At 39.0% G+C, this 22,559-nt stretch overlaps 1 protein-coding gene across 4 annotated transcripts in view; it reads right to left on the minus strand.

Moving 5' to 3' along the window:
* Window positions 1-18,413: 18,413 nt before the first annotated feature.
* DUSP10 (dual specificity phosphatase 10) overlaps window positions 18,414-22,559 on the minus strand; it is a 41,666-nt gene continuing 37,520 nt past the window's right edge. For 3 of the 4 annotated variants that reach the window (XM_005540903.5, XM_074026804.1, XM_074026817.1), the window contains one exon: window positions 18,414-20,557. In XM_005540903.5, coding sequence (XP_005540960.1) covers window positions 20,292-20,557 — 266 coding nt within the window. In that variant the 3' untranslated portion in view covers window positions 18,414-20,291. The remainder of the gene's footprint in view (window positions 20,558-22,559) is intronic. The other variant, XR_012428737.1, reaches the window with a different exon arrangement.

Here is a 22,559-nt window from a genome sequence, read left to right on the forward strand (position 1 = left end):
AAATAAATATTTATCAGATCTGTTTTCTGAATAGTTCCCACCCTTTCCTATAGTTAGGAATGTATCCCTAAAGCCATAGTTGTTTCTGTTGAGACCCTTTTGATATCACTGGTTCTAGACAAGCTATGTGTTAGAGTCTTGCCTCTGAATTTTCTTATTATATAGATAATATACTCATCCTTTGGTATTCATGACAGATTTGTTTAAGGACTTCCAGCAGATACCAAAATGCACAGATGCTCAAGTCTGTGATATAAAATGGTATAGTATTTGTATATAGCCTATGTACATCTTTCTCTATACTTCAAATCACCTGTAGATTACTTATGATATCTAATACAATGTAAATGCTATGTAAATAGTTGCTACACTGTATTGTTTAGGGAATAATAACAAGGGAAGAAGTCTGTAAATGTTTAATAGAGATGCAATTTTTAAAAAATATTTTTGATTTCTAGTTGGTTGAATCCTTGGATGCAAAAATCCATGGATGTGGGTGGCAACTGTCCAAGAGTTTTACCTTTGCACCAAAGCACAATGTAGGCTAGAGGTTCTGATTGGTAATGGTGAGTATGCTTTCATCATATTAGTAAGACGACCCTAAATCTGCTTTGTATCCTTGAACAGGGGCTAGAGTTTTATTAGGAAGCAGGCTTTCTTGCAAAGTATCCATTTTCATCTCCCTCCAGATACAAAGCTTGCTGCTGGGCTCCTGTTTTGTCTTTGGTATTCAAAATGTGCAGCTTTCATCTGGTTGTGTAACCTGGGCCATATGGCTTCCAATCCTACTCAATTATTTCTTGATCCTCTTTATCATCGATACCTGAAGAATTCACTTCTTGCTTTCAAAATTGGCAATGTATTTTTTAAAAAAATTTAATCCATTATCTTGTACTTTTACGTGTTTGGCAAATAGTCAGTTAATGAGGCCACTTCCAGAATTTACCTAGTCTACCGACTTGAAAGGGAGCCAGAATATTCTTTAAACTTCTAAGTGCAATCATTTTGTCAAGAAACGCTGGTGTATCTGCTGGAAATTTATCATAAAAATTCTAACTTCTTCTCCTCTTCCTGACAAAATAAATAAATCAGAGCAATTGCTTGAACCCAAGATCAAATTATATACATTATAAAAATGTATATACATATCAAAACATAATGTACACTGTAAGTAGGTATGATTTTTATTTGTCAATTATACCTTATTAAATCTGAGAAAAAACAAATATAAAAAATACATAAAAATAATAGTTATCTGTGTTAGGAGAAAAAAATATATAGCCTTTAACCTTATCCCCAACTTTATTACCAATAGATGAGAGTGCATTAATTATTAGGATTTATTTCAAGTATTTTTCTCAGCTTTGCCTTGGTTTAATACACCAATAAACCAAAAGCATCATGAAAAAAATTTAAAATGTTACGTTCATCAGCTAAGAAATTATGCATTAGATAGCATATTTACTGGTGTTGGTGGTAGAGAAATAGTCTGTCTTGGGCCTCATTTCCAAAGAGGTTTACTATAAAGTATTCAACAGACTTCATTATCAAACAGTGTTTTCTGTTTTCTCATTACTGTGGTGCTTCCAAGGACCATGGTCAGGAGGCAGAGGTCATTTGAGAGCATAATCCTACAAATATATATGTACATGTTTCATTGATGGACCTTGTAGCTGCCTATCTGAAGAAACTATACTATTTACTCAGCAGCAAAATGAGCACCACTGCTCTTTTTCCCCCAAAGTCTCAAACAATACTCAGCCCATAGTAGGATCCTGACAAAAGTTAGTTGGATAGTTAGAGAAATAAATGACTGGGGAGAAATAAGAATGCTGAGACTATAGTATTGATCACTTGCTACAACTCTCAATGTAGAACTCCTAAAGTCAGGCAGGAGAATAGTTTTAGTCCTGCAGTCCATGGGGATCTGGAATACTAAGCAGATAACCCATAGCTCTTTCCTGGACTTCTAAGGGTTTTTGTCATATGAGTAATCTAAAGCTTTAAATATTTTTAGTTCCTCGTGTAAAAGACAATCAATGCAGCAAGTATTTATTATTGCTGAATGCAAGCTTGGGAATTAATAGGCTTAGTCTTGGCTATATACCTTGAGTGAGTCACTTCTCCTTTGGGACTTCAGTTTCCTAATCTGTAATTTGAAGTTTGAAAGGCTTTGACTAGAAGGCATTTTAAGGCCCTTTCCAGTATGAACATTCTCTGATGTGTTAGTGACTTTCTAGCAGATGTAGTAACTATAAAGCAGATTTTTGATTGGGCTATTTTTTAAGCAATATGGCTATTTCCAAATAGCCAGTGGTTATTAAAAATATAAACACAATTCCTTCTTCATTCATGATATTTCTCCAAAAATCAGCAGGTTATTTACCACATATATTTTCAACAACTCAGAAGCCAGGGTTTATATTAATACCAGCCTCCCTTTACACAGTGCATTTTATTCTAAACTGCATTATCTTTAAAATTACCCTGAGACATTCTTTCACTCAGTAATGAAATGCAATTATTTCAGTAAGGAAAAAAATCACCTCTATTCAAGCACGCACCTGTGTGGCCAGATGAGAACCTAAAAACAAACCTGCTGCATTTGAGGGAGGAATTCTCAGTAGAGGAAATGAGGCAATGGAAAGCCTTTTGGTGGGGATTAGAATCCTGAGTCCCACCGCTCATTCAGCACTTCAAGCTGTGTGGCCTTGAGCATATCACTTCACCTTCAGCTTCTTTTGAATGAAATGGAAGGTTCTCTAGTGACTGTCTAACCCCGGCTGTGCCACAGGATTATCTACGGACCCTTCTACATGCACGGTATTGGGCCCCATCCAATATAAAGAAATCAGTACTTCTAGAGGTGGGGCTTTGTAATATATGTCGTTAAAAATCCAGCAAATTCTGGCTTCACACAGACTGGTATTTGGAGATAAGCAGGCTTGGAATCAAATCTCTCTCAGTCTTGATTTTTTAGGATTCTGTTAATGCATCTTTTGAATGAATCACTCCCAAATCTCCTAAGGATATGTAATACAATCTCTATTAGCAGTGACGGGTCCTTCTGAGGAGGATTAACAAACAAGCAATGACAGAAAGATACCTTTATCTTCAGAGTTATGGTAATTTAGTCTAATTATTGAATTCATTCAACAAATATTTATGGACAATCTATTATATGTATAGAAATGTGCCAGGCACTAGGGAAAAACATGAACAAGCCTCACAGATCTTATATTTGTTGGAGGATACAGACAAGTAAAGAGGCTATTGGAAAGCAGAGTAATAAGGCAAATAAAATAAGAATAGGGTACACAGGGCATGTTACAGGGGCTATAATACAGATTTCAGAAGACCAGGGAAGGCTTTCTGGAGGAAGAGACATCTAAGTTGAAGACTGAAAGGCAAGAAGAGAATGAAGAAGAGGGTTCCAACTGGGGGAAGCAGCTTGGGTAAAAGCAAGGAACTCCATGCTAGTATAGGGTAAGCACTGAAGGATATGGTTGTTGCAGGGGTTTATTAAGGAGAATTGACCACAGGATCACAAGGTGAAGTCCCACAGTAGGCCACCTGCAAGCTGAGGAGCAAGGAAGTCATTCTGAGTCCCAAAACCTCAAAACTAGGGAAACCAACAGTGCTGCCTTCAGTCTGTGGTCAAAGGCCCGAGAACCCCTGGTAAATCACTGCTGTAAGTCCAAGAGTCCAAAAACTGAAGAACCTGGAGTCTGATGTTCAAGGGCAGGAAGCATCCAGAACAGGAGAAAGATGAAGGGCCAGAAGACCCAGCAAGTCTGCTCCTTCCACCTTCTTCTGCCTGCTTTTTTTCTAGCCACCTGCCTGCTTTCCTTCTGGCTGCACTGGCAACTGATTAGACTGTGCCCTCCCAGATTGAGGGTGGGTCTGACTCTCCCAGTCCACTGACTCAAATGTTAATCTCCTTTAGCAACACCCTCATAGACACACCCAGGAACAATACGTTGCATCCTTCAATCCAATCAAGTTGACACTCAATATTAACCATCACAGGATGAGAACAGGAGATGAAGCTGGAGAGCAGGAAGGGGAATCAGGGACCAGACCATGAATGTTGGTATCAGGGTTCCAACAATGACCACCACTTTGGGAACTTGTCAAGTCCTGACCTGGACTCTGGTATGTGCCCCTGTGTTCCCAGCTGAGTTTGAAGGTGTTTCCCCAGCCTTTCCCAGGAATGCTCACCTATCGTAGAGGCAATAGGCACTAGACAAGTGTGATGAGGTAACACTACTTTTCTAAGTGCTTTGTTTCCCTGAACATGCCATTTATTACATTTTGGGTTTTAGCTAAGGTTCAAGGGAATGGACTGGAAGGATGGGGCTTCCCAGCTCAGGTTCAGAGTGAAGCAGCATGCCAAGTGAGCCTGTGTCCAGAGCCCAGTGGGAGAAGGCTCAGGCGAAAGCTGTCAACTGGGGTGTGACAAGAGGGTGGAGGTAAATAATCACCATGGCAGGGCACCACCCTCTCCAACCCCGACACTACTTTGAATTGTCAGAAAACATACAGATTTCTGCCTTACAGAAGACCCCTTTATTTTTTGTTTTTATAACTTTATTGGGATATAGTATCAAATGTACAGAAGAATCACATATACTTCCATATATTCCTTATTCAGTCTCCTTATATATTAAAATTTTGCCCGTATTTGTTGTGTTATTGCCTTGAATTATATACATACTATTTTCTGAATCATTAGAGAGTAGTTTCATATGTATATAATATAAATACATATTTTACTTTTAATTTGCCAGATATAACTTTATTTTTTTTAATTTTTCATTTTTGTGGGTACATAGTAGGTGTCCATATTGATGGGTTACCTGAGATATTTTGATACAAGGATGCAATCCATAATAATCCTGTCAGGGTACATAGGATATCCGTCACCTCAAGCATTTATCCTTTGTGTTTCAGTCAATTTAATGATAATATTTTAGTTATTTTAAAATGAAGGATTCAATTATTTTTTATTGTAGTCACCTTGTTGTACTAGCAAATACTAGGTCTTAATTATTCTTTCTAACTATTTACTGTACCCATTAACCGTCTCCCACTCCCGCCCATGATTACCCTTCCTAGCCTCTGGTCACCATCCTTCTGGGAGTGGTTGTATATATCATGCCTCTTTATTCCTGAATATTTCCATGTGTATTTCCTCAGAACATTCACACATAGTCACAGTGCAATTATCAATGTTTTTAAAAAATTAACATTATTATGAAAGTGTTAACTTATCCAGGGTCCATAATCAAATTTTGCCAACTATCTCCCAAAATGTTTTTTATTGCTATTTCTTCCTAATAAAGCATCAAATCCAGTATTACACGTTGTATTTAGTTGCCATATATCTTAGTTTGCTTTAATCACTAGCAGTTCACTATGTACATCATTTCATTTAATCCTCATAACTGAGGCTCAGAAATGTTTAAGAAACTTGCCCAAAGTCACAGAGATTGAAATCCCAGTCTATTTGATTCCAACGAGTCTTTTCTTTCCATAGTATCATCCTGACCATAATTAAAATATTATGTTCTTCTAACATGGAACCAACTCTCTCTCAGAACTATCAGAGAAAAGATTTGGTTTGCTGTCCAAGATGTATCATTTGTTAAGTGCATGATCTTGAGGTTCTCATAAAAAAAAAAAAAGAAAGAAAATGAGCGTATAAATGACTTTTGTAAATTGTAGAGCTAGAAACATAAAAACCTACCAGTGCCACATTCACACTAAGGTGTAAATGGCTGAAATCAGACCCTACACTGAGTAATGACAGAAAAAATGGAGCAAGAATTAAACAGAGTAATAAAATATTCACGTAGAAAGGTAAAAAGGCACAAGAATGGGTTGAAGATTTTGGAAGGACATGTTTCAGCTACTTCCTAACTTTTCTGAACCAATTCCTTCCCAGACCCAAGGTGGTATCCTAAACTTTTGCATATCTCTTTCCTGTGTTTATCTAAGATTCCAGAATCCATAGACTGCCCCCCTCGCCCTCCACCCATGCACACACTCACACTCACTCCCCCATCCCTGGGGAGAAGTTTCTTCCTTCTCCAAATATGTACAAAACCACCAGTCCCTAAGCCCAAGTGGGCTGGCTGAGATCAGGGCTATTCTGGGGCAGCCAGTTTGCACGCTGATAGGGGAGGATTAATGAGACAGTCTGCTCATCCATTGCAATTAGAAACAACACTGGAACTGTTCTGAGGCTATTTCTATGCAGGGAACTTGAACTGCTCATCAGCCCTCCTCACTCAGAGACCTGTGGGTAATTAGGGCCGTGTTAAATATAGGAGAATCAACCCAGAACAGCCCCATCTGTGCTGGCGCCTTGGGTTCTGAGGATACACTGTGCCCTCAGCTAGCACTCCAACAGCAGGAAAGGGGGATTTAGCTTCAACCTGGAGGATTTTGGTGTTGCTTAACTCAAGCTAAAAATGCTCTGGCCTTTTAGCCCCACATGGGCTGTCAGATAAAATTCAGGAGTGAAAACCACATCAGCCCCAGGAAAGCACCTAACATTTATGGGCCCTATTTGCCAAGCCACAGGGTTGCCACCAACTCTTAAAAAGGACAGTTTAGCTTAGGATGAAGGCATGGAGGGAGTCCAGTGTGTCTGTAAACCTTATATCTGAGGAAGAACAACTGAAAAAACAAAAACAGTGGGTAAGGAAGGATGCCATAGCATGTAATTACAACACTTTCTGACTCCAAACAGTTGTGTGGACACTGGGTCATAATGCAGCACTTTTCTGTCCTTCTGAAAAGACACTCCTAAGTAATAAGCTCATAGCACACAAGATTGGAAAATACTGCACAGTCTTTATTTTCTCATGATGTTGCTCAGGGGTAGAGGTGGTGCTGAATATATTAGCTCCACTTTACGGATTTTATTTTCTAGAAATTGTTGGGGGAGAGAATAAACTCAGACCCATAGGTAGAGCCCACAGTAAGTCCCAGAGAGAGCCATCCTGAGTTCCTGTGGCCACTAGTCTTCATGGTAATTACCTCGTTGCAAAATGCATCCTCTGGGACCTGCTACTCAAAGTGTGGTCCTTGAATTGGCAGCTTTGGCCTCCACTGAAAGTGTGGTAGAAATGCAGAATCTCAGGTCTCATGTACTCAGTCAGAACCTGCCTTTTAACAAGGTCCCTTGGTGATCCATATGAACTAAGAGAAATATTAAAGTTTAAGAAATATTCTCCAGGAGGCCCATTGCCTTGTATCTGGGAGAGGGTGTGAGGCCATTTGTTGCAATGCCCCAGGTATTTGTTGTTTGCTTGTTTATGGTTGGTTGGTTTGTGTTTCCTGATGTCTGATGATTAGAAAGTCTTACAACATCTCAGGCTTCCAGGATGGGTGCATTTGAGGGTCCTAAGGTAAAATTTTAGGCCAAGTCTTCATTCTTAAGCCTTTCCATTTCATCCATCTCATAAGGGATGAGGAGTCAAAGGTTTTAGACTGGGAGGGCCTGTCTCCTAATTGATTTAGGACATTCAGTTGTGTTTGTGGTTACCAAATGTCATAGGGGCTTGTCTTGCACTGATCTATAGCTCAGTGACTAACATCCTCAAGATGGGAAAGTGGCTTGGTGTGTTCCTGTAGCTGTATACCTTGTTTCCACGGAGCTCATTTTTTATTCACCCTAAGTTTGCCTGGCCTTACAAAACTTCTTGGGTGGTAGCAGGGGCCATTGTATCCTAAGAAGATCCACTGGAATCAATGTTTGGTGGAAGCTGGCTCCAGTAGAGGTCAACTTCCCCAGATAAAAAAGGAAATTGCTGTTTTTCCAGGTATTTGGGGGGCTTGCTGGCCAGGCAGGTTGCTGTCAGGGTTTGAAGGCACTAAGACCCAGGAAGCAGACACTTAGCCCAGTTGTTGAGACAGATCCAGACTCTCCATCTCTGACAAGCCATTTGGACTGTCTTTTTTGAGTTCTTTATGTTTTCCTAATTCATGGACTTCAGGCAATCACAGCCACCCATATGACATCCTCTTTCAGCTGCAAAGTACCATGGGGTGATGGACAGAGCACTACCCTGGAGACACTATTTCACAGGCAATTTTGCATCCACTTAGCCCCATCTGAAGTTGACTCAAGTGGACTAGTATGGGCAGCAAAGAAGCACACAGATGGTGGCATCTCTAGGAGTACTAAGCTACCCAGATGACCGAGAAGGACAGTTATGATAAGGTGACAGGCTGCATTTCTCCAATCCTGAGTAGGAAACATATTTTCATCCCACATGGTAACTCAAGTTCTATGATTGTCAGGAGCTTCTAATGTCCCCATGTTAAGAACCACATAATATATTACACCACCAGCTATTTCAAGACACATGGGAGAGAGTTTCAGAAGAATGTCGCATTGGTTCTACTTCCTTATCCCTAAGTAATTCTCCTCTTGCCCATGGAAGCAACAGAAGTGCCATTTGCAGATTACCTTCCTTTTTGATTTGTTTCTTTGACAAACTTAAATGCCCAGGCCAGACTATGTAAGTATTACAAGTATAGCAGTGAACAGGCAGATATACTTCTGCCTAATGAAACTTACTCCTTGGTGAGATACACAGACATTAAATCAGCAGAGAATTAATGAGTAATTAAAATTATAACAAGTGTGACAAAGAAAACATACAGGATGCTGTATACAGTGGTTGTTGGTAAAAGAGCTTTCAAAAGAAGTCCTGATTTGTAGCATCTGCCAATTTCTGCAGTGTAAATATATCCACAGTTAATTTCAAGCTATGGGCAGTTGCAGTTGCCAGCTCACACTATTCTAGAATATTCAACAATCAGCTCTGGTTAGCCAGCATGAGCCAACTTCAGCAGACCACTGCGTCACATCAGATATTATAGAGAAGGACTAAGCTGAGCTATCGGGGGGTCAGAGCTTTTCTGATGAAGTGAAATTTAAAGTGAGCCTTGAGGGAGCATCAGTAATTTGCTAGGGAAGAAGTGAGAGCAAAAGACTTTTCATGCATAAGGAATAACTTGTACAATGCATAAGGAATAACATGCATAAGGAATAACTTGTACAATAGCTTGTACAAAAGAGGTAAGAAGGAACATGGTGTTTTATGTAATGGGAGAAGATCAATGTGGGGAAGCTTAGTGTGCCTCCAAACCAGATGAAATAGATACTATTATAATTATCCTCATTTTTAAGGAAACTGGGCTGCAGACAGGCTGAATAACCAAATAACTAGCTCAAGGTCACACAACTGTAAAGTGGTAGGATGTGGATCTGAATCTTGGCAATCTTTCTCTAGAGGCTGCCATGCTATCACTTTGTGCTGCCTTTCAGCTGAGAATGAAAATGGTAAGCAAGGGCTCAAACCATGCAAAATCTAGTAAAATGACTATCTTCTACAGGCAATATCAAATTCATTTCTCAAGGCAGCTCTCCAGGCCAGCAGATCTTACTTAACCCATTTGGTTAGGAGACCATAGGAAAATCTGATGAAATATGTAGACACCCTCATCGTAATGAATGTGTTCAAACACATACACAAATTTACATATTTTTTTGATGGTTCACGGATACGCTAGTCCATTTATAATCTCCTTAGTAGTCCAAACATTGCAGAAAAGCAATCTCTGTGGGCTGCATTTTCCCCTCCTGCTTGCCTCCTGCCTGCTATCTTAGATACTTTTCTCAATTCAGTTCTTGCTCTCTGCCATCTTACAAGGAATTTGCAAGTTTCTCTTGCTATTCCAGGAACAGAAGATTTCATCTTTTACTGAAGACCTGGGGCCATGTCATTTAAAATACCTCCAGCAAGAGTGTTGGGCTGTGGTCAGGAAATGTTGATTTTCATCTTAACCTGCTCTCTGATAACTTTCTCCTGTTTCCCTATCCTTAACATGGAAATTTGTTAGCACCTGTATTTAGTGCTTTCCTTGAAGACCTGTATCCTGGCACTTCCTATGTTAAAATATGCCATGAAAATCCAAATGTATGTCTATAATTAAGTTTATGATAAGTCTACTTTTCACTGAATTATATTTGAGAGTAAAATTGTATTACAGTATTGAATTATATTTCAGAGTAAAATTCTAGTATAATTATGCTTTACTCTGACTTCTTCATAATTGCTTTTGAATTTATAGCCGATATTCAGAAAAGTGTTCTGAGACCTTTGGGAAAAAATCCCATGTAAATGCAGAGCATTGCAACTATAATAATAATTATTTTACTGCTATTTCCACCACTGACCCTGACATATTTTTCCCTCTACTTCCAATCAGCTATTTTCTCCCTCCCATCCAAAATAAGGAGAGACAGCTTTAAATTAGCTAAAAAACAAAACAAAACAAAAAACAGATCCTTGAGGTACCATCTGCTGTGACAGCCTTACGAGGTAGAGGAGAGCTTTTTGATACCATCCAACATACCAGCTTATGAGAGCTGATTGTTAAATATCTTGGAGTTTTATAAGCTGACAACTGTTTTAGATATCAAAAACTAATGGAATAAAAATGCTCTGATGAGTCAGTAATAAAATACTGAGCAATGGCTGGGCACGGTGGCTCACGCCTGTAATCCCAGCTCTTTGGGAGGTCGAGGCAAGCGGATCACGAGGTCAGGAAATCAAGACCATCCTGGCTAACACAGTGAAACCCTGTCTGTACTAAAAATACAAAAAGAAAAAAAAATTAGCCTGGCATGGTGGCGGGCATCTGTGGTCCCAGCTGCTCGGGAGGCTGAGGCAGGAGAATGACGTGAATCTGGGAGGCAGAGCTTGCACTGAGCGGAGATCGTGCCACTGCACTCCAGCCTAGGCGACAGAGCAAGACTCCATCCCAAAAAAAAAAAAACAAAACAAAAACTGACCAATACTACAAGCAAGACACTGACCTAAGTGTTATAGGGAAGACCAAGTACGTCTTTAACCTATAGTCTAAATAGATACATGGGAGGCTATGGGCCCCTCAAGGGTAGAGTCTTCTTAATAAACACTTGCCATAGTTTGGGCCACTGAAAGATATAAATGAAACACATGTTTGTTGAATGAACAAATAAATGGATAAATGCTAAGGTGCAGTGCTGCCTAGCGTTGGGAAGATGACTTTCAAGAGAATCCCAGAGACTCATGCCCAGATTAGGACAAAGGAAATGTCTTTCTGATGACTTTCCTGAAAGTGACATATATAAGGAATAAGAACTAATGTGTAAATACTTGTGTACTGTTCTGTTCTTTGGGCCTTTTTCTCTAACTCTCTAACTTCTCTTCCTGACTTGGTAGACCGTAATCCATTTGAAATACTGCTCAGTGGAACCCCAGTGGTTTAGTAGATCTGCGAAATTCGATATTATTTTCTTACAAAACCTCTCCTCTGGGGATAGTAACCTTAGTCAGTCTCCTAGTTTTGGCTTTGTTGCGCGAGGTGAACTATCGTGGATTAAAGATGGCCACAAGTTCTTTGCTGCTCTATGCATTGAGAAGTGAAGTCTAATTACCCAGCCCTTGGATCTAGGCTTGCATTACTGATTCATTTAATATATAGAATTTGGCAGAAGTGATCCAGAACTTCAGAATTTAAGTGATTCAGAAGACTTACAACTCTCATCCATGCCTTTTGGAATACGTGTTCTTGGAAACTAGCTGCCATGTTTTCAGGAAGCCCAAGCATTCCTATGGAGAGGTCCATGTGGAGAGGATCCAAGATACCCAGTAGATAACCCTGGATGAGTTCCAAGTCAACTATAAGAAGCACTTGCCAGTCATTTGAGCAAGCTATCTTGGAAGTAGGTTCTCCAGCCCCAGTCAAGCCTTCCCAGATGACATTTTTTATCTGCATGAGTTTATCAGAGATGAACTGTCCCTATTGAACCTGCCTAAAACAGATTAGTGAACAAAACAATTGTTATTGTTTTAAGTCCCTAAGTTGTGTAGGAGTGTATTATGCAGCAATAAGAAACATGCCAAAATAGTAAACAAAAGGAATACTGAATTCTTAAAGGAGTATGAAGATTAATTAGAGCTACCAACAGTAACTGAAACAAAATGCGAGGATGGTGATTCCTACTAAATTCCCCATTTATTTTGCTAATCTATCCCATGCAGAACACAGATGAATTTTGAAGAATGACAGTGAATTTTTAATATCTCAATCAGATGTTGGCTCCAATTGCGGCTGTTGTTCCAAATGTAGTTTGATGGAACAAATCAATAGGCCTCCTGGCACCTGGTCAGGAGCCATTGAGCTGGCAAATGCTTATTTCTCTATACCTGTTAATAAAGTCCAGAAATTAGCAAATTCTAGCTCATGGGCCAAATTCTGACTACTGGATTTTTATAAATAAAGTTTTATTAGAACACAGTTACATTCATCTATTTACATATTAGGTATGGCTGCTCTTGTGGTACAACAGCAGATTTCAGTAATTATGGCAGAGTCCATCTGTCCTCCAAATTCTAAAATATTTATTTTCTAGCTTTTTACCGAAAATGTTTGCTAACCTCTGGTAAATACCATCTGAAGCAATTTGCTTCCAGCCAACAGGGTTAGTGACATGCCTCCACTGTACTACTTCAGGGCTCTTTCAACTTTACAGCCCTGTGTTATAATGTAGTCCACAGGGACCTTAATTGTCTACCCATTCCATCAGATAACATGCAGGCACATTATATTAATGATCTTATATCATGATTACTGTACCTGATAAATAGGGTGAAGTAACTAGTTCTAGATATGACGTTAAGATACTTGCATACTAGAGAGTGATAAATTCCACAAAATTCAGTTTATATCCAACTGAATGTTATTGAAATTTGTAGTGATCTACTTGTTTCGAGCATGCCAAGATATTCCTTTCATGAACATGATGACAAGTTGCTATATCTGACCTCTCCTACTATGAAGAAAGAGGGGTAATGTCTAACGGGCCTTTGTGGATTTTGAAGAGAATATATATTTCATTGGGCATGCTACTATAATCCATTTACCAAGTAAGATGTAAGGTCATTAGTTCTGTGTGGGGTCCAGAACAAGAAAAGCCTCTCCAATAGTTCAAGACTGCCATGCAAACTGCTCTTACATCTAGATCCAGTAGATTCCATGGTGCTCAAAATGTCTCTGTTAGGCAGGAATCCTGAATGAAGTCATTAACCTGATAGATGAATCATAGAGCAGACATTTAGAATTCTGGAGTAAAACTATAACAACTTCTTCAGAAAAATTCTTCTTTTAATTCAGAAATTCCTCTTTTCAAAATTCTCCTTTAGAATACCAGTTTGAAACTGGAAGTTTGATCATGGGCCATCAAATTATAATGCAACCTGAACTGCCCATGATGAACTAAGAGTTGTTGATCCATCAAGCCTCTAAGTTGTGCATGAATGATAGCATTCAGTGATCAAATGGAAGTAGAATATATGAGATCAAGCACAAGTACATTGAATAAGCAAGTGACCCAGTTACTCATGGTGTCTATTTGTGCAACAACAGCTTCAGAATCTTACACCCATGGCCTCATGGGAAGCACTCAGTGACCAGTGGACTGAAAAATATTTGGCCTTGTTTACAGAAATTTTTGCATAATATTCTGGTATCATCCAAAACCGAATGATTACATCGTTGTGGCCCTATACTAGTGGTGTGGGGAAGAAAAATTTTCCCAGTAAGAACTTCCAGCAGTGTACCTAATTGTTCATTTTGCCTCAATGGAAAGACAGCCAGAGGTATAAATCTACATTGCTTCATGGGCAGTAGCTAACAGTTTAGATGGATAATGAGGGACTTAGAAGAAACATGACTAGAAAATTAGTGACAGGAAAATCTGGGGAAGAGGTAAATGGATAGACCTTCCTAAATGGGCCCATATGAATGCTCATCAAAGCTCAATCTCAGCTGATAAGAATTTTAATAATGGACAAGAAGACACATTCTGCAGACCTCTATCAGATTTTTCTTTCCAGTTTCTTCTGTTCTTGACCAATGAGCTCATGAACAAAATAGCCGTGATGGTAGACATGGAGGGTATGCATGAATTCGGCAACACGAACTTCTACTCACAAGGCATGAAAGGACAGTATTTTGTTCTTGCTCCATAGAAACTTACTCTTCATAGGGATTTGTCTTCCCTGCCTGTAATACCTTTGCCAAAATCAGTATCTGTGGACTTAAAGAATTCTTACGTCTTATTTCCCTTCATGTTATTCCACGATGCTTTGCTTTTGACCAAGCAACTTACTTTGCAACAAATGAAGAATAAGAGATTCATGCTTATGGAATTCATTAGTCTTAACTTGTTATCCATCACTCTAAAGCAATAGATAGGTGGAATTCTTCTTTTAACTATTTACTGTGCTAGATGGTTGGAAACACTTTGCAGGGCTAGAATAATGTCCTGAAAGATGCAGTAAATTCTCTAAACGATCAATCAAGGCATGTTGCTGTTTCTCTCTTATCCAGATTTCATAGATTCAGGAATCAAGGGAGAAAAATGGAAAGGGCTCCTCTTACTGTTACCCATAGTGATCCACAGCAAAATTTATTCTTTCTATTCTCAACTTTAGACTCTGCTGGTCTAGAAGTTCTGGTCCCCAAGGGAGAGATGCTTCTACTAGGATATACAGCAATGATTCCATTAAGATAGAAGTTGATGCTCCCTGCTGCCGACTTTGGGCTCCTCATGCTAAAGAATCAACAAACAGAATAGGTTATTGGTGTATTGGCTGGGATGACTGGGGAAATGGGATTACTACTACACTATAGAAGTAAGAAAAAGTGTGCCTGGAATTCAAGATCATATCTTATACTCTCAAGTCTTGTAATTACTTTTGTTGCTGTAACGAACAAAGTAAGTGGAAAATAACCCAATACAGGCTCAATTGCAAAAGCTTGGATCCCTCAAAAATGAAAATTGACATCACCCCAGGCAAGAAACCATGACTAGGTGATGTGCTTGCTGAGAACACAAGTATATGGAATGGGTAGTGAAAGAAGGACGTTATAAATACCAGTTATGACCACAAGATCAGTTATAGAAATTAGGATGGTAAGAATTAGGAATACTTATTTTTTGATATAAATATATTTGGTTGTATATTAACCAATTCTTTTTTCTCCCCCATCTACCATCTAATATAAAATGGGGTAATAATAGTCTTTGTATTAGTTCCCGAGGGCTGCTATAACAAAGTACCACAAATTGGGTGGCTTAGAACAACAGAAATTTATTTTACTGCAGTCTGTATGTGAAAAGTCCTAAATCAAGGTGACAGTGGGGTCACTTCCTTTTTAGAGGCTCTGAGGGATAACCTGTCCAATGAGTCTCTTGTAGGCTCTGATGGTTGCTGGTAATCTTTGGTGTTCCTTTGTCCAATCTCTGCCTCCATTGTTACATGACATTCTTTGTGTCTGTGTTCAAATTCCCCTCCTCTTATAAGTACACCAGTCACTGAATTAGAACCCACCTTAATCCAATATAACCTCTTCTTGATTATATCTGCAAAGATCCTATTTCCAAATAAGATCATCTTTACAAGGTCCAGGGGTTAGTACTTCAACATGGCTTTTTGACAGACACAATTCAACCCGTAATATCCTTGTATCTCAGTATATTTATATGACATGACATCGGAGGGAAAGTGGATCTCAGCTAAAAAAGGACTGAATATCATTCCAAAATGGACAAAGCAACCTATGAGGCTAGGTATCCTGTTTTTTTTTTTTTTTTTTTTTGGGGGGGGGGCATCGTCTCACTCTATAGCCCAGGCTGGTGCCATGGTGCCATCTCGGTTCACTGCAACCTCTGCCTCCTGGGTTCAAGAGTAGCTGGGATTACAGGCATGTAACACCATGCCTGGCTAATTTTTGTACTTTTGGTAGAGACAGGTTTCACCATGTTGGCCAGGCTGGTCTCGAACTCCTGACCTCAAGTCATCCACCCACCTCAGCCTCCTAAAGTGTTGGGATTACTGGTGTGAGCCACCGCGCCCAGTTGTCTTTTAAGTGTGTTTTCATCTGTAGAACTGATAGTTGCATCATACTAGATAGAAGCATCATTTTGCTAATGTCTTCATTTGGAAGTTATATTTAGTTAAGAGAAGTGGACATGGATGCCAAGTTGGCAAGGGATGGATTTTGGTAGCATCCTACGGTATCAACTTAGCTAAATCAGGAGCTATATTTTCCAGAATTTCCTCTCCTGATTCACACTGAGTTAAGGTTAGTCTTAAGGGAAATTTGCATGAGGTTGGAAAAGCAGAACTGAAGCAGCAAGCACATGAAGGGGGCACCAAACTCTATGATGGCAAAGCACACATTTTCCCTGATGTGGTGATTTACCTGGACTTAGCGCAGCAGCTGTAGTTGAAGCTCCCAAAGCTCTGTCTTCAGCTTTGCCAAGTCCTATGCTAGGAACATGTTCAGCTCCATGGCAGAGGGCACTAGATCCCTCCGGAAGTCACTCCCATTGAGGTTGGTAAAAGGCTGATATGGGTTCCAGTTTTTCCTCCTAATTCCTATTCTTCTTTGTTCTCTACTTCATGCCCAGCTTTTGTTACTGATGGCTGTGCTGACCCGGAGAGTTCAGCCCATTATCAGACAGATGCAACAGACTCCCATTGACTTATTCAACAGATCTCACACTTGCCTGAGGTCTAATCCCTGGAATAAACCCCTCATTCTATGTCACTGTTTCTGCTTCTTATTAAACCCCAATACATGTACCTTCTATCAACACTGACAAAGGTTGTCACGAAGGAAGAAATCAGGAACCACGGAAAGCACTGGTGTTCATATTCCACCACCTCAAAAAGGTGGGAAGTCTTCTACAGATAGGTGTGATTTGGCGCACTTCTGAATTATGACCCATCCTTCTGGGTGCCAGTGCTAAATAGTCATTTTCTACCACCCTTCATCTGACCTCCATCCATATGCCACAACTGTCTCCAATCAGAGCTTGAAACCAAACAGCAACCTATATTTCGTGAGATTGCATGTTTCATGTTTGGGGAAAAAAGCACAAAATAAAATGTGTTGTGGCCTATTTACAAGAGCCTGTCCCCAAATAAGGTGAAGGCCATCATTGATTGGTCTCTATTTAACTTGGCTCATTGGACTTCTTACCATCAGAATATCTAGCTGAGCAATTTATTAGCATTCTATCTTAGTCAGCTTCTGGAGTGTCATTCAGATCCTAGTTCTTTACTCTGACACAGGTTTTTTTTTTCATTTTAGCCTCCCAGTTTCTCCTGTTTCTCATATTACAAAAGGCCGTCTTTCCCCTTTACTGCCAGCACGTGCTTGTGGGGTTGTACACGTTTCTTCTTGCATATTTCCCCTTGTACATGTTTTTTGTCAGCTTCCTTGCCCTACCTCCCATGATGCCTTTTCTTATCCAGAAGAAACTGGCACAAACTCTTTCAAGAAATGAAAACTCCCTATCCTGGTTCACATGCATTGATTAGAAAAGTATTAACTATTGAAATAAATGTAATATATAAAGCTGAAGCTGCTGTTTTATTCAATCTAACAATGTTTGTATATTTTTAAAAATTAATTGCAGATTCATTCTACTAAGTAATTAGATTCATTTAGTATAAAACAACCCTTGCTGGATTCTGAGAATGGTTCATGCATTGGTCAGGGACTCAGCTTTCTTGGGGTGACACAATTATTTCCTAGGGCAGCCCGATAGCTCCCAGACAGCTAGTGAGGCCCAGCAACCTGTGGAGTCTGGCTTCTGGAGCTATGGCTTGGTTAATCTGTATTATTTTCATGAAGTGGTTAACATTCCTTATGAAGAAATGGAGGCTAAGTGACTCACAGCAGATTAGTAGAAAAGTCCTGAGTCCCTCTCAGAATCCTTGGTATTCTGGTTGGCAGGATTACTGTTTGCCTCAGGATAGGCTTTTCTCTCAAAATCATAAATTTCCAAAAACATAAATCACTTCCATGTGGATAAAGATGAGAAATTGTATTGATTTTTCTGTTTTGTTAGAAAGAAAAAAGAGAGGGAAAGAGGGAAAGTGGGAAAGTGGGAAAGTGGGAAAGGGAAGGGAAGGGAAAGGAGAGGGAAGGGAAGAGGGAGGGAAGAAAAGGAGGGAGGGGAACAAAGAAAAAGCAGAAGGAAAGAAGGAAGGGAGAGAGGGAGGCAATATACCTTACATGCTATCAGAAATTTAATATTTAGACTTAAAATAACAAAAGAAAAAGTCTGATAAATTACCATGTATTTTAAATCACTAATTATATATCAACCTGACTCCTTAAACCAAGGAAATTGTTAGCCTGAAGAATAGAAAGCACAGAGATTTACTTTTTACCTGATTAACACTTTATATTAAAATAATCCAAAATAGCTGTTAATTCCTGTTAAATTCAGTCTCCACTTTTCTATAAAAGAAAAATTTAAATTATTTTTGGTAGAAAAGCTATTTTTTAATGTCAAAAATATTTCCTTATAACATTTTCAAGCCAACATACACAAAATTATTTATGTCAAATATTGTCACATAGAATCCAACATGCCAGATTCTTCAACTCTTTTATTCACCCCAGGCAAATTTCAGTTTGCCATAAATCTTCCTTATGGCCAAGTCCCACTAGACTTTTAATTTAATTAAACATTGAAAATATTTGCATTGTGTTTTTCCCATACTCCCAACCCTCCATCAACAGTGAATTGGGAACCCAGCTATGCATTAACCCAGAGTTATAAGGAAGCTGTACATATGTATGGAGCTCAGTTTCAGTTTGCTGGGAAGAGTAGGCAATAGCAATTTGCTGCAATGCATTCCATGGTTAATGTCACCAAAGATGTCAAGTGAGCAAGTGACAATGGGGCAGTTGGGGCAGAAGAGGGGGAGAGGAATAGCAAGATCCCTAAGTGGAAGATTGTCCTAAGTTTTTATCAAATACCCACTAGGGAGATCACTGAATTCTCACCAATCAATCTGGCAGTGATTTGGACACCAAGGCGCAAAGGCAGATGGGATCCCCTTAAGTTCACTTTATGCAAGGCTTCCCCAATGCAAAAGGAATTATATTTGCAGGAGAGGATGACAGCATTGTGAGAATAGAAGGGATAGTGACTGGGCAGATCAATACTGGAGCTGTTTCACTTCCTTGCTAATTCTGTTTCACAGTGAGAAAACTGGATATGTTTCCTTCCTCATCTCTCTTTCCCTATATAAAAATCTGTGTTTTATTTCAACTTTTATATGCAAATTACCAGAGCTAAGAAAGGCTTGAACCTGAGTTAAGGTAAAAGAGGGGGGAAAAAAGACACATCCCAAACCAGTTTCATTTATGTAATGAAAATAAATTTTTACACAATCAACAGAAACACACCAAGATTTTTTTTGCGAAAAATATTTTTAAATAAATTTTTCTTTTTTTCTTACATTCTGATATACATATGTAACAAGGTTTATGGCACTGTAACCAGAATCAAATCAGAAAAAAAAAAAAAAAAAAGGAAAAAGGTGGGAAGGAAAGTAATTGATATATTGTTGAATTCCTTTCTATCTCCAACCTGGCAAATTTGCACTATTTGTCTACCATTCAGCTGCCAGCTCTAACTTGTTTGCACACTTAAAACATCATATTATTGCACAAGAAGCCAGTGAAGGCATATGGTATAATGGTCAGTTCCTCACTATTTCAAAAAAAATCTCTTAAACCCAGAGAAGGAAAAAAAAAAAAAAATGCAGAGCATGAAACACACAAAATCAAAGGTATCCTTTGTCTTTTTAAAGAATGCCTGAAGGATTCTTAGACCACTTAAGCTGCCCTGATCTTCTCTTTGCACCAGTGAGCACAACAGGGCTTGGTTTGGTTGGGTTTTTGTTTTCTATGTGGACAGCCCAGGCGGGTCCCAGGCCTTGGTGATTCAATGTCTTTTCTATTTACTTTTGGTTCTTTTTAATTGGTTTAAAGTGTGTAGTATTTTCGGTCTATGAACCTGCACAGACTATTTAGTCATAAACTCTACAAATAGCTTAAAAGGAAAAGGGGGAGCAACAAGTTGTATTATATTTTTATTGTTGGCTTAAAAAAATTACTTCTTTAACCTCCTGAATTTGTCAGTTTGTGGGAGGTGAATCTCAATGGCGTCAAAAGTTATAGTCTTCTCACACTTGTTAAAAATAAAGTGTTTAAACAAGTTTGTTTCCATTCACAAACTTTACTCCCAACTAAAAAAAAAAAAAAGAAGAAGAAAAAAAACCAGAATCCATCCTCCTTCCTCATTGTCTCCTAACGGAGAGCAGCAATCCTTTCCATCCAGACCATTGTCACACAACCGTCTCCACACCCATCAGCTTTGGTGTAAGGATTCTCGGTGTCACACCGTTGTTTAGGTCTTCCTCAAATTCTAGCAACTGCCCCATGAAGTTAAGGTTTGGTGAGATAATTGGTCGTTTGCCTTTGACAAATTTATAAGCATCAGTCATGGTCATCCGAGTGTGCTTCATCAAGTAAGCGATGACGATGGTGGCAGAGCGGGACACCCCAGCCTGGCAGTGGATGAGAAGCCCCTTCCCACACTGGTGAGCTTCCTCTGAAAAAAGGGAGAAAGACAAGAGATGAAGGGCAGATGGAAGGGAGAGGCACGGAGAGAGAAACTTTTATCTAAATTTTGCAATGCCTTATTTTGTAGAGAAATAATGAATTAAAACTGTTTTAAAGCCAAGTATAATCTACTAGTTCATTATATATATTTATGTCACAACTTCCAGAACTGGCTAAAGTTGATAGCAGCATGAACAAGAAGCTATACATCTACATTTAAAGAGAGGGAACAGTTTGCTTCACAGGTGACAGTGGCCTGAAGCCAGACCTATAACACAGTTAACTTTCACGCTGAACAAGCTACTGATTAAGTCAACTCTAACAGTCATTGAACCTCTCTCTTAAATGTCTTGTTCTCTTATTTTCTGGAATTATACTACTGAAAAAAAAAGAATGAAGGAAAAGGAGAGAGGGAGGGAAAAATTATACCAACACATGAAAATATACACTCACACACACATATATATATATGTATGTGTATGTGTATGTGTGTGTGTGTGTGTATATATATGTTATATATATATATATATATATAACAGTTCCTCTTTGGATTAAGGATGTTAATTCCAATTTTTGGTTGTGTGACTTAACAAACCTAAAGCTAGTAACAACAACTCTCTCACTTGTAATAGAGAAAAAAACACTTTCTTTATTCTATAGAATTGCTCTGTACAGGAACGGGAATTAAATGGATAAGAGTTTTAGTCTTACTAAACCCTGATTAAGGTTAAAGGAATAAAGCTAAACTAGAAACATGCTATGTTCAGCTTCTCCCCAGAAAATCCAGTTGTTGCAAAGTTAACTAAAGGCCAGTAGCATACAGGCCCAGGGTGTCACCTCTCAAGCGTTCAACCCCATTTGCATCCACGTATGACATTCCAATGTGGCAATAATGCAGAAGATGGAGGAATCCCAGCAATGGTTCAAAATCCAGAGCAATTGAAAGAGGAAGACTTGCTAAGTTTTCAGATATATTAAAAGCTCAGGACAATAGCGTGTGGGCACTGCCTGAACAGATTCTTAACGACATTTCTAGACTCTAACGCATCTCTAAGCAAGCTTCCTTGAAGGAACACCAATTAGATAAACAGGTAGGGAAGGAGAAGGAGTAGAGAGAATAGCGATTTCACCTAAACTACATCTACTGGCTAGCCACCAGTGGACGAAGGAAAAAAAAAACCTGATATAAATTTTCATCTTAAAAGTTTACAGATGAGGTTTACTTCTCATAGTCAACAGTATTTCAAGAAAAGTAAGCATCTCTCTTTTTCCAACCTTTTCCCTTCAGTGCACAGTATTGAGCTCCAAATCAAGACCAGAAAGCATGGTGATGAGAGAATGAGCTTCCAAGTGCCTGGCTGGACCACTGGTTCCACTACACACACTTGATTCAGGAATAAACAAACTGGCATAAACACTAAACTTAGATGCTGCTTAATTTATATTAGACTCTCAGTGAAAGCTATTATGTTTATAAAACCTGCTGTGTTTTTCCTAACGCAAGACTGTAAGATTTCAGTTTATCCAATAACATAACGATGAAAATAAAATTGCGCCTATGCAGGTTGTGATTTGGAGTTGTTCTTCGGGCTGAATGCTATTTGTTATTGGTCTCGTTTTCCTTTAAAAAAAAAAAAAAAGGCAGGTAAGCCTGAGTAATCTATAAGGAATGTGAGAGCTTTGGTTGAAATCCTCTTAGAACAAGTATATCTTACCCTAGTCATTAAATAGAAAACAATTTCCTAACTTCCTCCAACTGGAATTAAGTCAGATGGAATCTCAGTCATAACACCATGTATCAACCAGAAGTCCCTCATCTGCTTGTTGAGAAATTTTTCTTCCTCAGAGTTCCAGGTTTGGCTCAGATTTTATTAATAAAGAATCTGCAGTATCTCTGCATCCTCAGTGTTGCCAGTTGGGAATTACTTAATAGGGCATCAGAAACATCACCTTAGTATGTTGTGAAAAGGCCTCAGGCTTGGGTCAAAAAC

The sequence above is a fragment of the Macaca fascicularis genome, chromosome 1 (genome assembly GCF_037993035.2).
Source record: "Macaca fascicularis isolate 582-1 chromosome 1, T2T-MFA8v1.1".
Classification (NCBI taxonomy): Eukaryota; Metazoa; Chordata; class Mammalia; order Primates; family Cercopithecidae; genus Macaca; species Macaca fascicularis.